Raw genomic sequence first — 23,663 nt, 5'->3', positions numbered from 1 at the left:
CAATAACAGACGTATCGTTTCTCGCAGGAATGTGGTGTGCTTCCTACCATTAAGATTTCCATCGATGAAATAGGGTCCTATAATTCTGTCGTCTAGAATCCCACACCTTACATTCACCGAGCACGGTTTTTGGTGTGAAACTTGCTGCAGCCAACATGAGTTTTCAGTTGTCCAATAATGCATGTTATGCAAATTAACATTTCCATGGTTCATAAATGTAGCCTCATCCATAAATAAAATCAAATTAATAAATGTATTATCTCTCTGAATCTGAAGCTGAGCCCATTGACAGAATTCAATGTGATGCATACAATCTGTACCAGTCAATTCTTGGTGGAGACTGATATGGTAAGGACGATATTTGTGGTGATGCGGAACATGAACAACATTACTCTGGAATACCACTCAATCCATGATAAGAAGACTGCAGCACTACATTGATACCAATGGTCATCACTTCGAACACCTTCTGTAAATGGACGTTCATGCCATCTTTTTGACCTTCATTGACCTTCAAAGACCTTACTGTTACACATCATTGGATTCGTCTCAATAGACGCTATCAGAAAATAAGTACCAAACTATAGCATCCCATTTAAAGAAACAAAGTTGACCTCCATATCTCCGACATGACCCCATCTAGCAACAAAAAACCAGTGTCATATTATTGCCCCTGCTCCATGCAACATTTGTCCCACAAACCTTTCAGCTACGATCATAATTTCGGAGTTATTCTAGGTGGCAATAGTTAGTGACTTACTCTGTATATTTTGCAGTCACACAGTCCACAGGTACCACAAATTTGGTATGAAATGACATTGCAACAGTTTTGATGTAATTGAACAAAGGGTGCGAAGACTTTATATATTACTGAAAAGAATAGTAGTTAAGGCAAAGAGCATGCCTGGAAAAATTTTTTAAATTTAAAACTCACTATCATTGAATTTATCATGTAAAAAGGAGAGCAGGAATGAAAATTAGAACATCTGGAATGGATTGTAGAGCTTGAATTTTAATGGTCTTGACTGTTCACTGCCCACAGAAAGACATTGCAAGGTAAGAAGAACTTGTTCTTAATTTGATGGGGATGCATTTGAAAAGAAAATTGTCTTTCAGAAGGAACAAACTCTGACAAAAAACACAGTCCATTTCCCTAAACTCACTGGCATGAAAGAAAACATGAGGTTTTAAGAATTAAGTGTGGCACTGAAAAATTACAAGGATAGTTTTCTAAACATTTTGATGACATTTACAGTCTTACATCAGTTTCTGAGTCATTTCTGAGACCATTTGCGATTTCAGTCAACAACATATATTGACAGTTTGTACCAGGTAAAAATTACATTACATCTTCAGCATGTCAAAAATAATTAAATAATACTGAAACTTTGTTTTGTTTGTGATCTATTTTGTTGAGAGGTATAAAATATGAAACTTAGTCACATGCAGAGCGACTGAATTGCCTTTCAAATTCAGTGCATTCACAGTTTCCCTTTCTTCTCCTCCTCTAGCTCAGACAGTGTCATGTGGCAGTACGTGCAGTGTGCAGCCAAGCTGAGCACTATGGCATGCAAGCCCAAGCATGGCTCACAAGCATAATTCTTGGCCACCCCTGCTCTACTGCAAAGTAAAACCATGGTGGGAAAAGGCACACTGTGTTACACTACATCTGATAATGGATTCTTAACTGCTTCATCTGCAGGCTTACTTCTTACCTGCTGAGGTACTCAGTGGAATAACATTTCTTTGTGATACCTTTATGGGCAAAGAGGTTCTATACCATCTTAACTTGCTTCTCTGCATGATGCACATGAGAAACAGCAAATTCTTTTGGCATGAGAATCTTGAGGATACATCGACAACTTCAGAAAATACCACAAAACAGCCAGGGTAATACTCCTGATTGGGTCCATTAGTATAGAATGTGACTCAGTTGCAATGACCAGTTAAAAATAGCACACTATCTGGCCTAACTGCAAATTAAAACTGAAGAAATAGCACAGATGTAGGAAATTAAACATATGGAACCTTGATAAGCAGGGAGAACCAGAGGCTGTCCATAGTTTGAAAGGAACATTGGAGAGAAAATAAATTTATGGTAAAACTCAAGTAAAAGAAGGGATTAGCTTCTAGGACACATTCTGAGGTATCAAGGGATTGGGTAATGCAGGGGAGGGAGGAGGATAAAAATTGCAGAGAGTGATAGAGATTTGACTACTGTGGGCAAATAAATGCAGAATGCAGTAGTTATACAGAGGCTTGATCAGGATAAATTCGCACAAAGAGCTTCATCAAACCAGTCTTCAGACTAATGTCCACAACAACAGCTTCTGAATAACAACTGTTTTTTTCTACAGATTTCAATAATATTGTCTCATGCAGTACAGTTTATAATTGCTTGGCATGTATCATTTAATTTTTTGGGAGTACAAAAGTATTGACTGGGTGTAGTACTCCCCTAACTTTTCAGCTTGACAGTGGCATTGTACTTAGACAGGTATAGTACCTGTGGAATCTATCTGATAGATAGAGTTCAAATAATGCACTGTTTAAATTCACTTGACTTATTCTGACAGAATAAATATCCATGATCTTGATATATAAGTGGATATCTGCAGGCATTTGCCAGTACTGTCAATAGCATACACCTTTTTAATAAGTTACTTATTTTTAGCATACATGAAATAATATTTCATCATGGTAATACTGCGCGGGTGCCACTATGGTAGGGTAACATGGAAAATTTACATACTTCACATACCTGTAGAAGGTTTACATTTACATCTATATTTATACTCTGGAAGTCACTGTGCAGTTCATGGTGGATAATACTTCATACAAATATTTGCAAAAAATGGCTGTCTATATGCCTTGGTGCACAACCTACTTTGTGTTATCTTTTTCTCATGATCATCATATGAGATGTGCAATGGAGGTAGAAGAATTGTTACACAGTCTCCCTGGAACACTGGTTTTCTAAATTTTGTCAATGAGATCACTTTCCATGAAAATATTTTAATTTTTTGGTTCCCTGGGCATTTTTATTAGACTTTTGTATTGATTTAACCTACCTGTTATGATCTTTACAGCATATCTGTGGATTTGTGTGATGACTGCTGTGATACCTACTTCATAAGGACTCCAAATGTTGGTGCAGTACTTCAAAAATGGTTGTATCAGTGCTTTATGCCATTTCCTTTACACACACATTGCACTTCCCAAGAACCCACTCCATTAATGTATGTTTACCATTCATCTCTGATACTACTGGTTTTAAATGTTTTTCACATTTATTTCTTTGTAGTATTACCCTGTAATATGTAAACAATGCAACAAGCTCCAAAAGTTTACCACTAATTTTGCAGTCTGATGCTACTGGGTTATTTACATTTGCCATCAACATTATGATGTGTTTATCTACATTTCAAGATCTGACATTCATTACACCAAATTGTCCATGTAATTCTGAATTTTCTTGCCTTATCCAGTGGCAACTCTTTTCTGTAGACAATAGCATTATCCACAAATAATCTAATACTGCTAATCGTATCTGATAAATCATTTATGTGCACTGGTACTGCTAATGTAAGTAATCCTGTTACATTTCCTTGAAGCACATCAGAAGTTACTTTCATTCTCTTGAACATTCAGCATCGAGTCTAGCATACTGGGTTTATTTAGTCAAAAATTCTTTGACTCAGTCTTATTTGTGGTAATACTTTTGAAGATCATATCTTGGCATGAGATTACTTCCTGTTACCTTAGAAATAACAATTTTAATATGACAATTAGTATTAAGATGGTTTGAGTGTCTGAAGTAGTGGTGCGAGTAAATTATACTGATTATAAACTAACAATGTTAATACTGGCATTACTTGTACTGCTGCAGCTACTGACACTAATAGTGATAATAGTAGTCATAATAATAATAATAATAATAATAATAATAATGACAATAATCGATATAAGAAGAATTTTTAAGTGGACAGAGCAGATTAGAGAGTTCTGGGGAAAGTAAATTTAAGGAGACTGCATCGGCTAGGAATACTGGGAAATGAGCAAGATCAGGCTGGAAAGAAGGATGTACAAGGGTTATAGGAGTGTAAAAAGACAATGGTAATCACTATTATTGTTTTAATAGATATGACATTGTCTGTCTTCTGAAGCTGGAGTTGTTATTTAGTTTTCTAATGTAATGTGGGAGGTTGTCCCAGAGTCAGGTTAATGTAATGTGGGAGGTTGTCCCTGAGTCAGGTTCCTGCCACTGACAAGGCCATGTTGTTCAGACAAGAGGGTTAAGGTTGAGGGGAGAGTTGGAGGACAGTGTTCATTGATATGATGGTAGAGAAGATAGAAGATATGGAAATCACTGTGTTCGTCTGCACGTAGCCAGAATAGCTGTGGATATGATGGTGAAATGTGATCCAAGAGTTGAACATCACAGGTATCATGAACGCAGGCATTCAGAATACAGAATTTGTGTTACAGAGAAGCAGGATGGTAAATGCATATGAATGGCATTTTGCATGACTTGATTATTGATAGACCAGAAACAGGCTTCAGTAATCATGAGGAAGACTGGGAACTGAATGTTGTCAATAGCATCATTTAACGAACAAGGAGATAATTTCAGAAAGGAGAAAATATTTTTGGTATCTTTTGGGTCACACATTCCCCATCAGCCAGTGGATTATCAGCTCTGACAGACTGTTGTGTATGCTTAATGATCTGCCAGTTGGATTCCCCTGCACTATCTGGCTCAGCAAATATAGTATCGTTCTATCTTGAGTGGACTTAAGAACAGTAAGGTATGTTCTATCCATAGACATCTTGTACTTAAGCTGGAGGATGATTCTCTCTGGATGTTCATCTGATATGCCCCTGCAACGTGTCACAAACCACATTAATATTGTGGAATGGCGCCAATATGGTGGTGCCAATGCTCTTATCTGGGAAGGCATCAGGTTAGGTGCATGTACATCTAAACATTTGTGTCTTAAGGGTACTGTGATAGCAACAGTCTATACGACCCATATCCTCCAAGGGTATACACACTGTTTTGTTGTGCATATGTACCTGGATTCCCTCTGATACATGATAATGCTAAACTATATTGAGTTGTCCTGATGGACGAGTGCCTGAAATATGAAGACATCACGTGTTTAGGATGGTCATCTTGCTCTCTGGATATGAATTAAAAAGAACATACTAGGTGCACTGTAGAAGAGGGGATTTCACCCCTATCATTGCTATCATGGATCACTGCTAACTCGATACAATGCTTGTCCAGTAATGTGTTACTACAAGTCCATGCAGAATGGAGACCTGTCTGCATTCTGTATTGCCATCAGGCCATCACACTCCATACTGACTACTTGTATGCCACTGGTGAAGGGATACAAAGTGCAGCAAGTGCTGTGACCCATGCTCTGTGGCCAGTTTCCATGTTCCCCTTCTATTTATATCATTGTTTCATGTGTCAACATGTTGTCAGCTCATATTTTAATAAACACTGTGAATCTGTCCATTGTCCATGTAAAGAGCATAGAGGTCACCTCACAGCCTGTTACGTACTCATTTTAGCACCACTGAACAAAGCTTGTGCAGTAAATACAATGTTGTCAATGCATAAGTACATACTGAGAAAGCATGTTTTTCAAAGTTTCTTCAAAGTTAAACAAATATTTTTGTTGGTACTGGTGTTTCATAGATGAATTTGTGACAGCTAGAGAATGTCATTAGAGATCTATAATTCAAAAGTAATGTGTATTTCAAATACAGTAAGCATTCTCCATGCCTATATAGATATATCCTTCAGTTTGATCAAATTAGTCTGAAATTAATGTTTTGACTAAATATTGTAAAAACTGTTTAGATTAACTACCTTTCATTTTAAGCCCTCAGTATGAATATTTTTATATGGTGTAAATTATAAAAATTCATAGGAATGTGTGGTTTTGCATCAATGTAAAGTTATGACTCCAGCCAAAATGAGGTCTCTATGATTTCTTTTCAAGCTCACAGCTGAGCAAGCCACATTTTTAATAAATTCCTGCACCTTTGTTTTGCAGATTAAGATGATACTTTTCACTCAGCAAAAGATCCCTGAATGTTAAAAAATTATAAAGCCATAGCAGATACCCAGTTGGGATGCCCATGAGTGGTATAGTTGGTTGGATGTGTCATATTTTTCTCGGAGTGAAAGCAGCCACCAGCAAGTTAAGGAGAATGTCCTGATGGCTGTCCACTCCACAAAATGAAATCTGCAACCCACACTGGGCAGAAAAAAGTCATCATGGCATAAGGACACCATCACTGTGCTAGTCTGTACTCTGGCTCAGAAACCATGTTGTGTCTGAACTTAGGAGAGTTTTCGTCATTCTAGATGGCGGACATAAGAAAAACCTACTCACTCAGTTTTGCACTCTAAATTTTATTAAGTAGGTTAAGTACTGTAAACAATATAACCTTTTTATTGTGTAATGTGAACATATACTACACCATGATGAGTGGATTCTTTTCTTATTACTGAGCTCTATGTTTTAAAAACCCACTTTAGTTTATAAAGCTGTGGTGAATGGAGGCTCCGAATTTTGACACTGAAGAAGAACTCTGTTGTAATATTACATAAACTATTGCTGTAAAGGGATGTTCACAATGTATGCTTTTGAAGAGTTTGTTTCAGAATATACTTAGCGGTATACACAGCATGTTTCTCTTCGTAGGCAGCTGCCACCTCAATAAATCTATTTCATAGCTACAGTGGAGGAGTTGTTTTTCAGGCAAAATACCTGGAGGAGCCTGCAGATATGGAGACAGCCAGCATCACTGCATTTTCCAATAATTGTCGTATGACAATACCATCCATCTGAGCTGCCCCTGTAGACTGGGTTGCAGGGTTCACATTGTTGTAACTAATGATGAATGAAGATAGAACTGTGCACATTCTCACAACACTTTATTGCATTGCCTCATGTCATTGTGTGGACTTCAAAGACCCCTTAACATATTGAGAAAAGCATTGATTTAAAAATGTAGTCTGGGATGTAGCTAATTCTGTATCCTGATAAAGTTAAAACACAAAGTTCAGGTATGTTAAAAACATGATGAGAATTATAACTGTTCACATACACAACTTTTTAAAAGGAAATCCAAAGCCAGTGATATATCTAACCCTCTTTAGTTCATAAATCATGAGCTAAGATGGACAGATGAAGGCACCTACAAAGAGCAAGTAATGGATACAGCTGTACAGAATATTCTGTACAGAACATTACTTTAAAAGCTGATGTGAATGTAGTGACACTTGAAATGACAGTGTAACAGGTTTGACAATTATATCAAGACTTTAAATGGAAGGGCGGATTATATGGAGATAGAAGACATTGCTGGAAACATATTCTTTGAAGTTCTCTGATGATTTCATGATTCCAAATAGCATCACAGAGCTTCATAAAATTGAATAGAAAATCCTATTTTATAGCCATCTCTAGCAAGTTCAGGTTGCTGAGGGAAGAATGATATCTTCTAAACCCATACTGGATGCAACTAAAGTTTCTTGTGTTTCAGGTGATGTTTCTGGATGCAGTTTGGAGACACGCATTCTACAGTTGTAACAGTTACTGTTGATCTTGCACATTTACTGGAATTTACACTGGTGTGTTACCATTCCACTTTAGAACCAGTTTAACAACTGATGAACATTTGCCACAATCTCTTCTTTCTTTCTTAGTTTATTTGTCATGTGTTTATTCTTGGAGCCCAGAAGCCTTTGATACAGGTAACCTGATTAAGTCATCAACCACTAAACTGCTTCCTGCTAACCTGAATCTGAGTGGGCAAGGGAACAGTGCACAAGGACAATGATTAAGAACGATTTTGCTTTAGCACTGAAGTGCATGTTATCATCAGTATTCAGGAAACATAATTCCTCCAGCAGCCTGTGACTGTCAACAGCTTGTCAGATGAGGTAAGTGAAAGTGAAATAATATAGCATTCTGTTAATGTCAATGTTAATGTTAATGTTAAAATTCCCTAAAAGGAGAAATGGTCTCTATGAAGAGGTTCTTTGATTGTTAAAAAAGGAAACAAGTAAAAAAGTAATAGAATCTGCAATGTTACAGATGTGTGAAGTCCCATATGCTAATTACAAAGATGATAACTTCATTGTTGGTCCTACTACAATGAGACATCCTGGCAGAAAATGCTGCAGCCTCATAACATCATAACACAATGGCTTCATACATCACAAAATGTCTCTTGTGTATAAACACACAGAGCTGTGCTGAAAGTTTGTTACTCCATACCAGTATGGACTTTGAATCCTTTCATGAAGCTCTTTAGCTTAGACAGTTTTGTCATTGAGTTGTTGCTTTGTCTTTTACCTTTTCCTTACATCAAGTAGGGGAGCCTACAGTGGATGGAGGACTTTTGATTTGTGGCTGGCAGACCTCAAAATCCTGTTACTCTCTTGGAAGATCAATCAGATGCATCAGGCAGGGCTAATGTGGTATTGTGTTATGGATTTTACCCAGATTCTACAAATTTTTAACTGGTTGTTTTTATCACAAAAATTTTATAATTTGAAACTTTTTTCCGAATTGTATATAGTCAAAATAAATATGGGTATGCTCAGTGTCTGTTGCTTATCTGTAACTAACTTTTATCTTTGCAGATACATTAGTTGCAGTTTGTGTTTGCTCCAGATTCTGCTGTTCACTAGATGTACATTCAGAAAATTATTAGATGATGGTGGTAGATAAATAGTTAGGTAGGCTGATAAATATTTTAGCTTTGGAACAGTGGATTCATTTGATGACTTCCATAAATTGTACTTTTTCCTCATCAACAGGTGATTGGCAGGTAAAGCTCCATACTATATTATTCCCAGGATTTTCTAAATAAGCTTGTGGAGATTAATGTGATTTTAATACATTGTGCACAGTTTTATCACATTTACGACTGGTTGCTTAGCTCTTGCCATATACAGCAATGTGTTCATACCATCAACATATCAAACACTCCATAGTTTTGAATAACAATACAAATTAGGATAGATTGCTACTTACCACATTTAAAAGTAGACTATTGCATATTATTCAGCTATCCTTCATTACAAGAAGAAGCAAAACTCACACACACACACACACACACACACACACACACACACACACACACACACAGAGAGAGAGAGAGAGAGAAAATCTCACAACTCTCACACATTGCCACAGTAACTAGAAACAACAACAGCTGTGTGTTTGTGTGTGTGTGTGTGTGTGTGTGTGTGTGTGTGTGTGTGTGTGTGAGAGAGAGAGAGAGAGAGAGAGAGAGAGAGAGAGAGAAAGAGTTGTGTGTGTATCAATGTGTGTCTGAGTGTTTCTTCACCTTATCAAAGACTGGTGAATAATATCCAAAAATCTACTTTTAAATGTGTTTGTCTGTAGCTCAATTCCTCCTCCATGCAATGAGTAGCAATCTATCATAATTCATATTGTTGTTATTCCATTCTAGATTTTCTATTGTTTTACTTCCTAAAATTGGGAGCATAAGGTCACACCCTAAAAACAACAAAACATGCTTTGATATGGTATTGTATGGTATATTATGATATGGTATGGTGCTGGAACTGAATGTAAGTGTGTAAGCGGAGCTTAAGTTCGATTCTTTTTGCTAAAATAACACTTTTGTTAAAATTCATGGTATTCTGAAGAGTGGTCACTAAAACATCCATAGTACTCTGGTGGGACTAAAGTGCTGGCTTTCCACCATCTCAGGAACTATATGTTCATAAAACATTTATATTGCAAGCGATTGAGTTCTCTGTGATGTGAAAAGCTTTACCTCCTAACTCACCCCCTTACCTTAATGGGAAATAAGCTTTTAACATCCATCAATAATGATTTATGTAAATAACCTACTTTTAAGTAGGTGGACTAGTATTTGAAACTAGCTGCTTGCAAAAATAGGATTTTAGCATTGCACTATCCTTAGTACAAAAAGAAAATTGTGATAATCTGCTAACAAATGCAGACAACAGTGAAAATGACATAAGAGATACATATCCTTAGGAAACTGTGTTTGATTGCATAATATCACACACTTTGATTTTGTCTTAAGTAATCAGTTATCAGCCTAAAACTATGTGATTCTTATTACAATTTCTTGCATAGCTAGCAGTATTAAAATATTAAAATCTGAATGAACTGAAAAAAAAAGAGTGTACATAAGTTTAAGCAGTTTTCTTTTTAAGCTGTATGCAACCAAAGATTTCTGTTACACAAGTTTTTAACTACTTAGTGCAACTCCTTGGCTAAGTGGGTGTCAGATAACATATGTAACACATTCTGATGTTGGGTCCTCAGTCAATCCTAGAAATTTTTCTTCCCGCTTATCATGGCTTGCATCAATGGTAAAGATTTACTGATATAAAATTACCAAGCCATACTGCAGTTCCAGAGTCCATGTTAAACAGTAAGTACTGCTGTAACAGGCTGGGTAAGATATTTCTGAGGTCAAAAGAAGACAGACATTCCACCTCCAATAGGACTGTGCTTAGTAAAGCTTTGTGAAGTCCTAAATATTCTTTGTTGAGAACACCTTCTCTTATGACCTATTTGAAGTGAACTGAATTAAATTAAATTAAACAAATACTAACAGTGGCAATGATAGTGCATGTTCCTATATTGTAATGTCAGTATATTTTGTAAAGTAGGGTTTGTTTTCTCTATAGGAGCAAAACAAGGTAGGTAAATTCTTGAATTTGATAAATAATTTTACATCCTGTTGGATACAAAATTCTTTTTTGTGTTTGTACTGACTACACTGTGTAAGTTACCAAATAAAATAAGCAAATGAAATATAATTTAATGAACTGTGGGAAAAATACACTTATTTGCCACTTGTTTCATTAATTATTTACTTCTGTGACATAGATTTCCAGTTACTAGCCTAGGTTGCAAGTGGCAATTAAGTGTGTTTTTCTACACTGAAGAGCCAAAGAATCCCAGATATACTCAATAATGTTCATGTCTGGGGAGTTCGGTGCCCAGTGGAAGCATTTAAACTCAGAAGAGTATTCCTGGAGCCATTGTGTAACAATTCTGGATGTGTGGGTTGTCACATTGTCCTACTGGAATTGCCCAAGTCTGTCAGACTGCACAACAGACATGAATGGATGCAGGTGATCAGACAGAATGCTTACGTACATGTCACTTATCAGAGTTGTATCTAGACATATCAGGGGTCCCATATTACTCCAATTGCACACATCCCATGCCATAACAGAGCCTCCACCAACTTGAATAGTCCTCTGATGACATGCAGGGTCCATGGATTCATGAGGTTGTCTCCATACCCATACACATCCATCTGCTCAATACAATTTGAAATGAAACTCGTCCAACCAGGTAACATGTTTCCAGTCACCAACAGTCCAATTTCAGTGTCAAGAGGCCCAGGCGAGGCATAAAGCAAGGGTACTCAAGTAGGCCTTTGGCTCCAAAAGCCCACATTGATGATATTTTGTTGAATGATTCACACACTGACACTTGTTGATGGCCTAGCATTGAAATCTGCAGCAATCTGCAGAAAGGCTGCACTTCTGTCACATTGAACGATTCTCTTCAGTCGATGTTGGTCCCTTTCTTGCAGGATCTTTTTCCAGCCACAGTAATGTTGGAAATTTGATTTTTTATCAGATTCCTGATATTCATGATACACTCGTGCAAGGGTTGCACTGGAAAATCCCCACTTCATTGCTACCGTGGAGATGCTGAGTCCCATCACTCATGCACTGATTATATCACCACATTCAAACTCACTTAAATCTTGGTAACCTGCCATTGTAGCAGCAGTAACTGATCTAACAACTGCAACAGACACTTTTTGTCTTATATAGGGGTTGATGACCACAGTACCATATTCTGTTTGTTTACATATCTCTGTATTTGAACACACATACGTATACCAGTTTCTTTGGTGCTTCAGCATATATAGTAATGTTTCACCATGCAGCTACAGTGAAATCAAGATAAATTATTAATAAAACATAATCAGTTCTGTTTTACACAATGTCCCTCTTCTACTTACCACAAGGCCATTATGAATATGCAAAGGACCATCCATCTGGAAGCTTGTCAGGAACATTATCAGTGGATGCACCAGGTATGCACAATACGTCAATCTGCTGAGTGGATACAGTGCACGAAATGACAGGAGTGAATTCACAGCACCTGTGGTTTAAACATTTGATGTATGATTACTGCAACTACAACAAAGATAATGTTTGTACAGTACAATGTATTATATTTTTAGGAAGAAAAATCATACACTGAAACATAACTGTAATACAAATGTATGTCCAAAAATTTTTTAGTATTGATATTATGATAAACTTTATAGATACCATCTGATTTGTTGGCTATTTTAAAGGAAGAATAATGTTTAAAATAAGAATTTAAAAGGGCATATAACTTTAAGGGGAAAAAAGTTTCCAGTCCTAAACAATTACACAAGCTAGTGTGGTGATGCTTTAGCTGGTGGTAGCTGGTTAAAATTTCAATACTGTAAAAGATCTCCACCATCAGCATTGGACCAGCTAGAGTAAAAGATATGGTTTCTTGTCAACAAGCACTGAACAAGTCTCCTGGTTTAAATCCCAGTACCTAGAGCAGTGAGGGTAAGTGATGCAGTTGATGATGATTCATCCATTAGATGGATGCTGATATCTACATCTACATCTACATACATACTCCACAGGCCACCATATGGTGTAAGGCAGGAGGTACCATGTAACTACTAGTCATTTCCCTTTTATGTTTCACTCAAAAATGTAGCAATGGAAAAAAACAACTATCTATATGGGTCTAAATGAGCTCTAATTTCTCTTACCTAATTTCTCCTATATTCGCAGTCCTTATTCAAAATGTACATTGGTGGCAGCAGATTTGATCTGTAGTCAGCTGCAAATGAATGTTTTATAAACTTTATCAGCAGTGTTTCACAAAAAGAATGTAGTCTTCCCTCGAGGGATTCCCATTTGAGTTCATGATGCATCTCCTTAATATTCACATATTGGTCAAATCTACCATTAACAAATCTAGCAGTACACCTCTGAATTGCTTCAATGTCTTTGTTTAACCCATCCTGGTGAGATCCCAAACACTTGAGCAGTACTCAAAAATGGTTAACACAAGTGTTTTATATGTGGTCTCTTTGTAGATGAGGTGCTCTTTTCTAAAACTCTCCCAATAAACTGAAGTTGGCCATTTGTCATCCCTATTACCAACCTTATGTGTTCAATCCATTTCATACGACTTTGCAACATTATGTTTAGATATTTATTCTAGGTGATGGTGTCAAGCAGCATTACAGGATTGTTTTTCCTATGTATTGTATATGGTGGGCTCCAATCTCACCAGGCAGCCACCACTCTTGCAGGCATGTGCTGGGGGTAAATGCAGCCCTGGTGTTAGTAGCAATACCCCAGGAGACCACATGTACACAGAAGACATCAACACAACTTGACAGGCCATTTCAAGCAAGCCTCACACAGCCTCCATGGTATTGTGAGGTGCCAGCCTCACCATTATGTGGCACAGGCACAACTTTTCTACATGAAATAACTTGTCCTGTCTGAACCATCTACAAACCCAGAGCCTTGTTGGACCTTATTGCTAATTGTCCACCACCACCCAATCAACCCACCACTGACTATGGCTTTCATGGACATCATAACTGTGGGTACCTTCCAGGCAACATAAAGTATTGACTTTTCAGTTTGTAATCAAGTCGTGTGGACACTCATTCCAGAAACTTTGTACTGAGTTCCATTTCTTAGTAACACACAAACAATTGTTACTGCTACCTGTGCATTTCATTTGTCACATGTAGGACACCTTGGCCACAAACACTAAATTACTCATCTGCGTTAACTAACATTTTTCTACATTTAGAGCAAGCTACTGTTCATCACACCAAATAGAATTCTGTCTAAGTTGACCTGTATCCTTTTACAGTCATCTAATGATGATACTTTCCCACATACTACAGCATCATCAACAAATAGTCACAGATTGCTGCTCACCCCATTCATCAGATCATTTATGAATGTAGAGAATAAGTGTAGTCTTACCACATTTCCCTGGAGCACTGCTGATGGCATGCTTGGCTCTGATGAACACTTGCTATTGAAGACAATATAAAGGGTCCTATTATGTAAAAAGTCTTTGAAACATTCACATATCTTGGAATGTATTCCATGTGCTCAGATGTTCATTAAAAGTCTGCATAGAGACACCACATCAAACACTTTCCAGAAATCTAGGAATATGGAATCTGCATGCTACCCCTCATCCATGGTTTGCGGGATATTGTGCAAGAAAAGCTGAAGCTGAATTTTGCAAGGATGATGATTTCTAAATCCATGCTGATATCAGTAGACAGAAAATTTTCTGTCTCAAGGAAATTTATTGTATTTGAAATATGTTTATGTTCACAAATTCTGCAACATACTGATGTTAATGACATGAGCCTGTAATTTCGTGGATTTGCTCTTTTACTCTTCTTATTTACAGAAGTCACCTGCACTTTTAAAGCCACTTCAGACTTTGCACTGGGTGAGAGATTCACTATAAATGCAAGCTAAGTGAGGGGTCAATGCCATAGAGTACTCTCTGTAAAACCAAACTGGTATTCTGTCCAGATCTGGAGACTTACTTGTTTTCAACTGTTTCAGTTGCTTCTCAGTGCCAGGGATAGTTATTTCTGTTTCCTCAGTATCAGAGTCTGTGTGATGGTATATCTGTACAATCCTCCTGGATGAATAATTTTTTTAAATGTGAAATTTAAAACTTCATTTTTCATTTTGCTGTTCCATATAGCCACACCAGACTAGTTGATGAGTGACTGGATAGCAAACTTTGACCTGCTCTGTGATTTTACGTAGGACCAAAATTTTCTCAGATACTCAGCAAGATCTTTTGCTAAGGTATGATGGCAGAAGTTGTTGTATACTTTATGGATTGATCTTTTTACAGAGGCATGAATTCCTACTAACTTTTGCCTATCGACATTTCCACTTTAATTTTTGAACTGAGAGTGTAACAGTTTCTGCTTCCTGGGAATTTCTGAATTTTGTTATTGAACTGCAATGTATCTTTCCTGTCCTTAATCCACTTGATCAGCTCATACTTCTCCAGAGTGTGATTTACAATCAGTTTAAACTTGACCATAATTCCTCCATGTCCTCTGTAGTGGAATTAAATTGTTTCCACTCAGTGTCTAAGTAGGATGTTAACAGCTGCTTACTACTCTTCCCAGCCTAAGTACTCTACAAGGCTTTTTGATGAATTTGTTAAATTTAGTAAGCATCATCACTGTGATGATATTATGATCACTAATTCCTATTTCTGTACTGAAATTGTCAATAAGGTCAGGTCTCTTTGTAGCTACAAGGTTTAAAATATTTCCATTTTGTGTGGGTTGTCAAACTAACTGCTGAAGACAGTTTTTGGAAACTGTGTTCAGGCCTACTTCACAAGACTGTCCATTAATAGCACCTGCAATGAATCCATAGATGTACAAGTCTATACTCGGCAGGTTAAAGTCAGCCCAAACTAATATTGCATGATTGGGGTATTTCTGCACTACTGAATGTAAGCTTCATTTAAATGACAACTCTCACAGCAGAATTAGGTGGTCAGTAAAAGCATCTGATGATTAACCTGAGTTCATCTAGGCTGGTTATTTATATCAAAATAACTTCACAGACTCAATTTCAGTCTCAGTAAAGACAATATTTTTGTCAACTGCAGTGAACCTGTGTTCCCAATATATATATTCCATGCCTTGTTGAATATTTAAGATCTTTCTATTTCAAGTTTCATCTAGATCTTGGTTCTGAGAATAATTTGAGTGCAGTAACTTTCCTGGACGGCAGTAATTCAGGAACTTTGCTATGAATGCTTCAGCAATTTACTGTTAATATTTTGACAGTTGATATGCCTCTACTTTGTATACAATCTGATTTTGATCTCTACATATCACTTGGTGAGCATTCATAAGAGGACCTCCAACTATTGCCTAGCCTAAAAAACTCCCATGTGCATGACAGCACCCAAGTATCTGCTTCCTGCGTGTAGTGCACTTCTGAACTGTCAAAGGGAATTCTACAGTTCTCCACTTCATAATGCAGGTCCAGGAATCTGCAGCCAAGACCATAGCAGAATCAATTGAGCCTCTGGTTGAAACTCTTCACACAACTCCAAGAAAAAGGTCAGAAAAGGTCCCTGATCAAATCTTGGTATGATACTACAGATTGTGAGCACCTGTATGTATTGAGCAAGGCCTTCGAACTTGAGTGATTGGCATTATTGGTGCTGACATGAGCCACAACCACAACCTGCAGATGATCACATCCTGTGTACTTGGTAACTCTCACATCTCAAATGAGCCACCCTCCACCCAGCAGACATACTGAGTGCAAATTGGATTTCTTTTCAGCTCTGGATGCTATTTTCCTAGGAGTTCCATAACGTGCCTAACATTGGACCTCCTGATAACTAGTAAACCCCTCCCCTGTGTGCCTGTTCAGACCCTGCTGAAGGAGTGACCACCTGTCCACTCACTGGGTCAACTGGCGAGGCCAGATGGTCAGTCTCCACATTGACTCTTCACCTCAAGTGACATGAACGTATTAAAACCCACTACTCACCCTATGGTGGAGGCAAATCTCTCCTATCAGGTACATTTAAGGTTCCTCATTAGCAGAGCCCATGGGTAAAAAAAATGATACCTGAGGTGTCTCATGCAACATTCCAGATTCAGCATCAACACTACACCCCAAGGCAGCAGCCTGCAGATGGCTGATCATGGCCGATACTATTTTCAACTGTTCATGAACTGTTACTAACTCCTCCAGCATTTGCACACAGCATGCATGCACCTTATCCATCTTACTACTGGTAACTTGAGAATTAAACTGCAAAAGCAAACAAAAAAGTTAGCTATGTAACTTGCTACTATCCTGATGTGTCACAAGTGGCAGATGGAGCCTGGCTTTCCTTCCCTTTTTCTGTCTTCTCATCAACGTTGATAGGCAGTAACAAGAGACTAACCTTTACTCACACTTGATTTAGAAATCTTCAATAAAGACAAAACATTCATACTTGGCATAGAATGAGCCAATATGTGTCTTGCAAGAAGAACCTTTCTGATTAGGTGACTTAACAACTTCTCAGGGTCTTCCAGGTTTTCCTTGATTATTGACAACTAACAACACTCATAATTACATAAATATACTCCTTTAAGTATGCTCACCATAAGATAATTTTTTCTTCATTTTTAATTTTGAAAGAATGAAAATTTCCTGGTATTAGCAATAAAGTGATTTGCTGGTGTCCCTTCCACAGATTGTAAGTGAAATGGTCCCCATAGATGTGGAAAGGTCAAAAAGTCTTAAACATACTTTCATTTAAGAAGTTGCAACAAACTTGTAACAAAACATGTAAATCTGAAACACGGTGAGGAACATACAAAATTACTTTGGGTACTGTACCCAAGCATCATCATATGGAAAATCAGTTTACAATACTTATTTAAAGTAATCAAGTTACAGCACTGAAGATATGCAGAAGTCAGATTTTATGTAACACTCACATTATTTGACATTATTAATGATATATAAATGTCAACAGATTCTTCCAATGCTTTCCTTTGCACATCAGTGCCTATTCAGAAACCAAGCTCCATTCATTTTTCAGTTTAACAGATACTTTTTATTATGTTGTTACTGCAAAATACCAATCACAACTACAATACCAGCTCTCTACATAGAGACTGAGTAAACAGTGACCAGTGTTGTAGCTTCCCTTAACACGACATCAAAGAGGTGCACCAAGCATCAATGTCACAATCAGTTCCAGTTCTTCTAGATTGTGTTTGGAGAGTGGGTGTTACATTTATGAATTTTCATGTCAGTGGCTGTAATCATTTTTGAGGTCTCTGTGACATAATCTTTCGGTAAAATAATGCAAGATTGCATGCTCCAAGTGTTGTCATGTCCTACCATAATATAAAATATGCTCTGTTGTTGCTGTGGCCAATATGTTCTTCAGACCTGTCTCCTTCTGAAAACACCTGATCTTGAGTTGTCAAGACACTAGCAAACCATTACTACCAGTCATTGTGATTGATGAGCCTTAGCACAGAGCTAAAGCAGCATGGATTGATGTACCTATGTCTTTCATCCAAAATCACTTCAAATCTATGTCCAGCCAGGTTAGTGTTGTTGTCTCTGCCATAATTAGTAGCCTATTGTACTAAATTGTGCACCATATGAACCCCTAATCATGTACAGATTTAATTATAATGACCTGTAGTGTACACGTAATGAGCAGAAACTTGAAATGAAACAAAACAAAATAGCTCCACTTGCTCTTATGTCTCACCAAACAAGAAAACTATTTCTTTTTCTTTTGTTTTCTTATCTGCCCTATATAGGGTATTTACACAAAAGACCAGATTCTTTTACAAACAGTATCCTTCAAATCCTTATTGTTCAGAGGACAGTTTGTATTGATTAATGGCCAAGAGATAAATATTCTGTAAAGGGATATTTTATTTAAGAAACTATTCGAAAAAGTCAGCAAAACTAGGTGAATTTAAAAATCTGACTTCACTAATAAATGGTTCTCTCTCTCTCTCTCTCTCTCTTTCTTTTTCCCAGGGTTGAATACTTCTGTTTCAAATTCCATTCTTCTTCTATAAAAGAAAAATTATGTCTTCTTTCAAAATTTGGTAGTTTAGGCAATATTTCCACTCAAAGAGGATGTTATCATATGAAACATAGATTGTCCAAATAGTACAAAGACAAAGAAACCCTTTCAAAAATCCAACATTACAATTGTAGCCCTAAATTTTCTTTTTCTAGAAATGTTTACTATTACTGGAAAAATGTGTAAATTAAAGAAATATGTAAAGCATGAATTTTGGTTCCTAGATTGATCTGATTGGGCTTTATTAGGAAATGTGGGATAAATGTGTACACCTGGAAATCTACTTATAAAAGTAGAACCCAAATTTAATGCCATTAAAAGAATATGCAAGTAATAATTAGCAAAATAATAATAGTAATAATAATAATAATAATAATCATTGCCAAGTGAATACATGTGTACCTACAATCCTTATCTTTCATGTCATTAATAAGTATCAAATTGATTTGTATTTTAACATTTTGTAAAAACATTCCAACGTGAGTCTCCAAATAAACACGATGGACAGCACCTGAGTCAATCAGTGTTAACCCACAGTATAATCCTGTCAATAGTATCCTTGTCTTGAGTCTTGTTCTCTGAACAGTCGCTGCTAAGTTACTGTCAAATTGAGTCTTTGTTAAGCATTCAAGTTGCAGCTAGTTATGTAATTTCGTTTGAAAGAACTGTTGGTTAATAGTGTCACACATGTAAATAGATCAGATCCATAGAGTCTATGTAAGTAACTGACCTTATTTTCTGAGAATGTATTGACAATATGAGATGAAAACTGATCACTGTGTGTGAGTATGTGAAATTAAACATTTGACTACAGTTTAAATATTGGCAGTGTTGCCTTTTTTGTAAACCTGGACCAGAATTTATTTGTTCATCTGTTGAATAACAGGACAGAGGCATTTAAGTTCAGTAATGTCCAAAGTGAATTATAGATAGCTACACTGTTGTTGCTATGCCAAATGGAGTAGTTTGTCATGTCACATCATAGAGATTTCTTCAGACTTGGAGGTGGCCATGAACATGACAGATGAATGGAGACTGGGCAAGACATGCAGTATGAGTGGATTGGGTCATAAGTGCTCTAGACATGGAATGTTCTGTTTATAAGTTCATTAAAGCATTGGGCATTTCACATGCCATTGTGTTAGCCATGTGCTGTAAGTATTGTACCTCAATTTGGGGAAAACCTTCTGAGGCACGGTCAATGACTGTGGACAACATGTTGATGATAGGGATTGCTATCTCTATCGCAAACTGCAACAGAAGATAGATGGTTCACTGTGCAGCAATGACAAGCCAGCTGAATGTTGGAAAATAATACCAGGGAGAAGTAATACAATCTGGAACCACATCTGCTCTGTGGAACACACAAACAATCACTCTACAATTGTACCACCACTCTGGGACATACGTGCATAAAAACCACAGGAGATGGTCCATCCCACTATCCTGCAGGACATCATTCAGGTAGATGAGTATCATGGGGGGGGGGGGGGGCAGTATTTATGTGGGATGAAATGTACCGTAACACATCAGCCACCAGTCACATCGGCAAACAATGCAAGAATCGACTGTCAGATCATGTGCATCCATTTGCTTGTGTGCAAAATACACTTTCGAGAACTTGCAACTTCAGGAAGACAATACATCACCCTGATACCACTGAATTCTGTCAGAATGTTTTGAGGAATGCTCCACAGACAAGAAGATGGTGGTGTGACCCTACAATTCATTATGCCTCAGTCCTGCTGAGCACATAATATGGAATATATCTAAATGAGATGTGCATGCCTTAGATTCAGCTCTGACCAAGTTCCATGAGTCATGGATGGCAATTGCTTGCAAAGTCTATGACATATTGTGTCATTTGTGTTATCAGGGTGAAAGCATATGCCGCATGCTAACAACTGCTCACAAGTGTGCTTAGGCTCTGCATAATTCTACCAATAATTGCCAAACATTTTTAAGGATATGCATTGAATTATTCAGAAGATTTTTTTGTAGAATATATAAGAGAATACATACAGAAAGGGAAGTGTTCCCTTTTCACAGAAAGGCTCTGTTACAACTATTGGCCCATGTCATGTCTTAGGCAATTATATAGATGGCTATGTCTATCATATAATCTATCATATTCTCTGGTAAAAATTTCCTTTATGACTAGCAAATATGTTTAAAACATTCAGTGTCCAGCTTACCTCCATAGCCAGCACAACAGGCTATTGTGATCCATGCAAGAGCTAGACACCAGGCAGTGTGTCCAAGAGATACATAAGAAGCTGATGCATAGACTTCCAGCTTGGATAGTGGAAGCCCATACACTAAACTGATAAGGCAAAGCAGTGATGCAACCCATCCCATGAAAACACACACCTGAAAAGTGAAAAAGATTCAGTTATATGTAGCGTAGCTATGAATTTAACTTCATTTTGTAAACTGGAATATGTACTGGATTGTGACAGCATAAGGTTCAGACAAGCTATGCATTTTTTTTATTTTTTTATTTTATTTTGATAAACCAAATCTTACACAGACAGCACTCACTGCCAAGAGAGGAAATGGTATTACTAATTTATGAAAAAAAAGAGTATTTCAGATCTGAAAGAATTTAAATACTGATAGATATTGGAAAACATGAGAAACTTTACTGAAAAGTGAACAATAAAAAAATTTGTTGGATTTGTGATTTTGAATACAATATATTGTAAATCTATGATATCTGTTAGCTGTAGAAGCCAGGAGCAAAAAGAAAATAATCCTTAAACTTTTGGAACATTGATCTTTTGCACTAATGATGGTCAATTTCCCTGAATATTATACATCCATATAATATTGTATTGATTTTGCATACAAGCAGAAGTGTGCATTCCATTCATAATATCGCATTACACTGAGTGCATTGTTTTTGTGGAAAAAAATGGTACAGAGTCACTTTGTGTCAAATTCTGACTGTAGATATATCTGACCCAGTTACTGAGTATTTCATAAAACAAAATAGGTTCCAATTGTTTCTTAATGTTTGTTACAGGTGTGATCTTTACCAAGATACTGCATACAATTAAGGCGCAAAGATGACTAAGTCACTGGTAGTCCAATACATTATTTTTCAGCATCTTTGAATTTTGCCCTTTTGAACTGAAGAGTACTCTTTTCTACAGAGAAATCATATTTACAGTTTATGAGGAAATCTAAAGGCTCATTTATTGTGATTGATGACCTGTCAAGCAACTCATAAGTTGCCAAGGTTGCTTCCACTATGATACAGAAGTTTTGCTGAGAAGTAATTATACATCCCCCATCAAGTGCTGATCTCTCTCCATGTGATTTCTATATTTTTGAAGTCCTAGAGAAAGACATTCATGGCTGTTGATTTGCTTCAGCTGAAGATGTGCACACGTGGGTACAATTACGGTTCCACTGGCAATCACAAACATTTTTCCATTAAGGCACTGACTGTCTTGTCTCACAATGGAATAAATGTATTAATAGTTATGACAATTACTTTTGGAATAATAAACAGTGTATTTAATTTTTCCCTTGTGTCTCAGTTTCATTTGACTGTCCCTTATACTTCACACCAATTTGACCCTTTTAGGATGACCATTTCACAGTGTTGCAATTTTAATACCAGCAGTGTATGTGGTGCAAAATGTTGTCTCAGTTTATATTATCTGCTTCTCAGGCTATTTATGCCAGGCATCTCCAATGACCTTGTGCTGAAGCTGTTCTCACCCAGAAGAAGAAGAGCTCCAGACTTCAGTTTTCCCTTACTTGCTTTACTGAGTCCAAAAGTAAGAAAAGCTTTCAGAGTATTAGGGCTGTTTTTGTATTGTAGTACAGGTTCGTACTTTCAAAATTTAAGACAGCAGTGAGACAAAGCCAGCCATCTGAAAATGATAATGATGTCAAATGATTATGATTATTTTCTTCTGTCATGTGAATTTGAAACTGCAGGAGTGTATCTGAATTCCAATGGAAACATGCTTTGTAACATTTTGTTTACAAGGCATTATTTACAGGAAAATTTTCACTGTAGATATAAAAAAGACTGTTGTGACATTTAAGTGTAACAAACTGTCAATGGAGCCAAGGAAGCTCACTCAATGACATGTCATCAACATTGAATCCATCAAAGGTGGAGTGTTAGCTCAGGTGAGTAAGGGAACCAGTCATGACATTGTAGAACAATAATCTGGGCATTCACCTGCATCTGAAATTATGTGAGACCTCCATAAGGATGTCTGGATGAGGATTTGAATCTTACTCTTCATGTGTACAAGTCCTTTGCTTAGGTGATGAAGAGAGGCTAACTATTTCTGAAGATATATTCATAATACCTTTCGCCATCCATGGAGTTGTTAATTTAAATGTAGATTACATTTTACTTTCCAATTCTGGGAAAATCTGTTGATGTATGGTAATTCCCTACGAATAAAGTAGATCATATGCTTATTATGCAGATTTTAAATCATTAACAATTTGCATTTTTGAATGTTGCTTATAGGGTGTAAATTCAGATGTTTCTGAATATGTTACCGAAGTAGTGCAACTTGAGCTATTTCTGATTATGTTACAGAAATAAAGGTAAATGAATATTTTTGTCTCCTACGTACCAAAGGTATCCTGATGACACATTTTGTTTTGAGTAGAATCCATCCTGTTGCCATTCCAACTAGATATGGGCCAATCCTTGTCCATGGTTTGTCATAAAGTTGATCAAACAGAGCAAATGGTTCTTGAATGCTGGGGGAAAACATAACAGAAATATAAATGTTACTAACCAGGCACAGAAAAAAATTATATCATTTGTTATATTAACAGACTCATAAGAGATATGTAAAGATCATTTCAAAGAGCTTATTATTATGGTGGTCTGTAGCCTCTATATGTATA

At 36.9% G+C, this 23,663-nt stretch overlaps 1 protein-coding gene across 1 annotated transcript in view; it reads right to left on the bottom strand.

Annotated features, from left to right (window-relative positions):
* LOC124722223 (nose resistant to fluoxetine protein 6-like) overlaps positions 1-23,663 on the bottom strand; it is a 157,313-nt gene that overhangs the window by 3,819 nt on the left and 129,831 nt on the right. Inside the window, exons 12-14 of the mRNA XM_047247417.1 lie at positions 23,384-23,513; positions 20,969-21,143; positions 12,088-12,230 (exon numbers count right to left, since the gene is read on the bottom strand). Coding sequence (XP_047103373.1) covers positions 12,088-12,230; positions 20,969-21,143; positions 23,384-23,513 — 448 coding nt within the window. The remainder of the gene's footprint in view (positions 1-12,087; positions 12,231-20,968; positions 21,144-23,383; positions 23,514-23,663) is intronic.

Source organism: Schistocerca piceifrons, chromosome X (assembly GCF_021461385.2).
Source record: "Schistocerca piceifrons isolate TAMUIC-IGC-003096 chromosome X, iqSchPice1.1, whole genome shotgun sequence".
Lineage (NCBI taxonomy): Eukaryota > Metazoa > Arthropoda > Insecta > Orthoptera > Acrididae > Schistocerca > Schistocerca piceifrons.
Note: the sequence above shows the minus strand (reverse complement) of the source record. Positions and strands in the feature narration are given on the sequence as shown.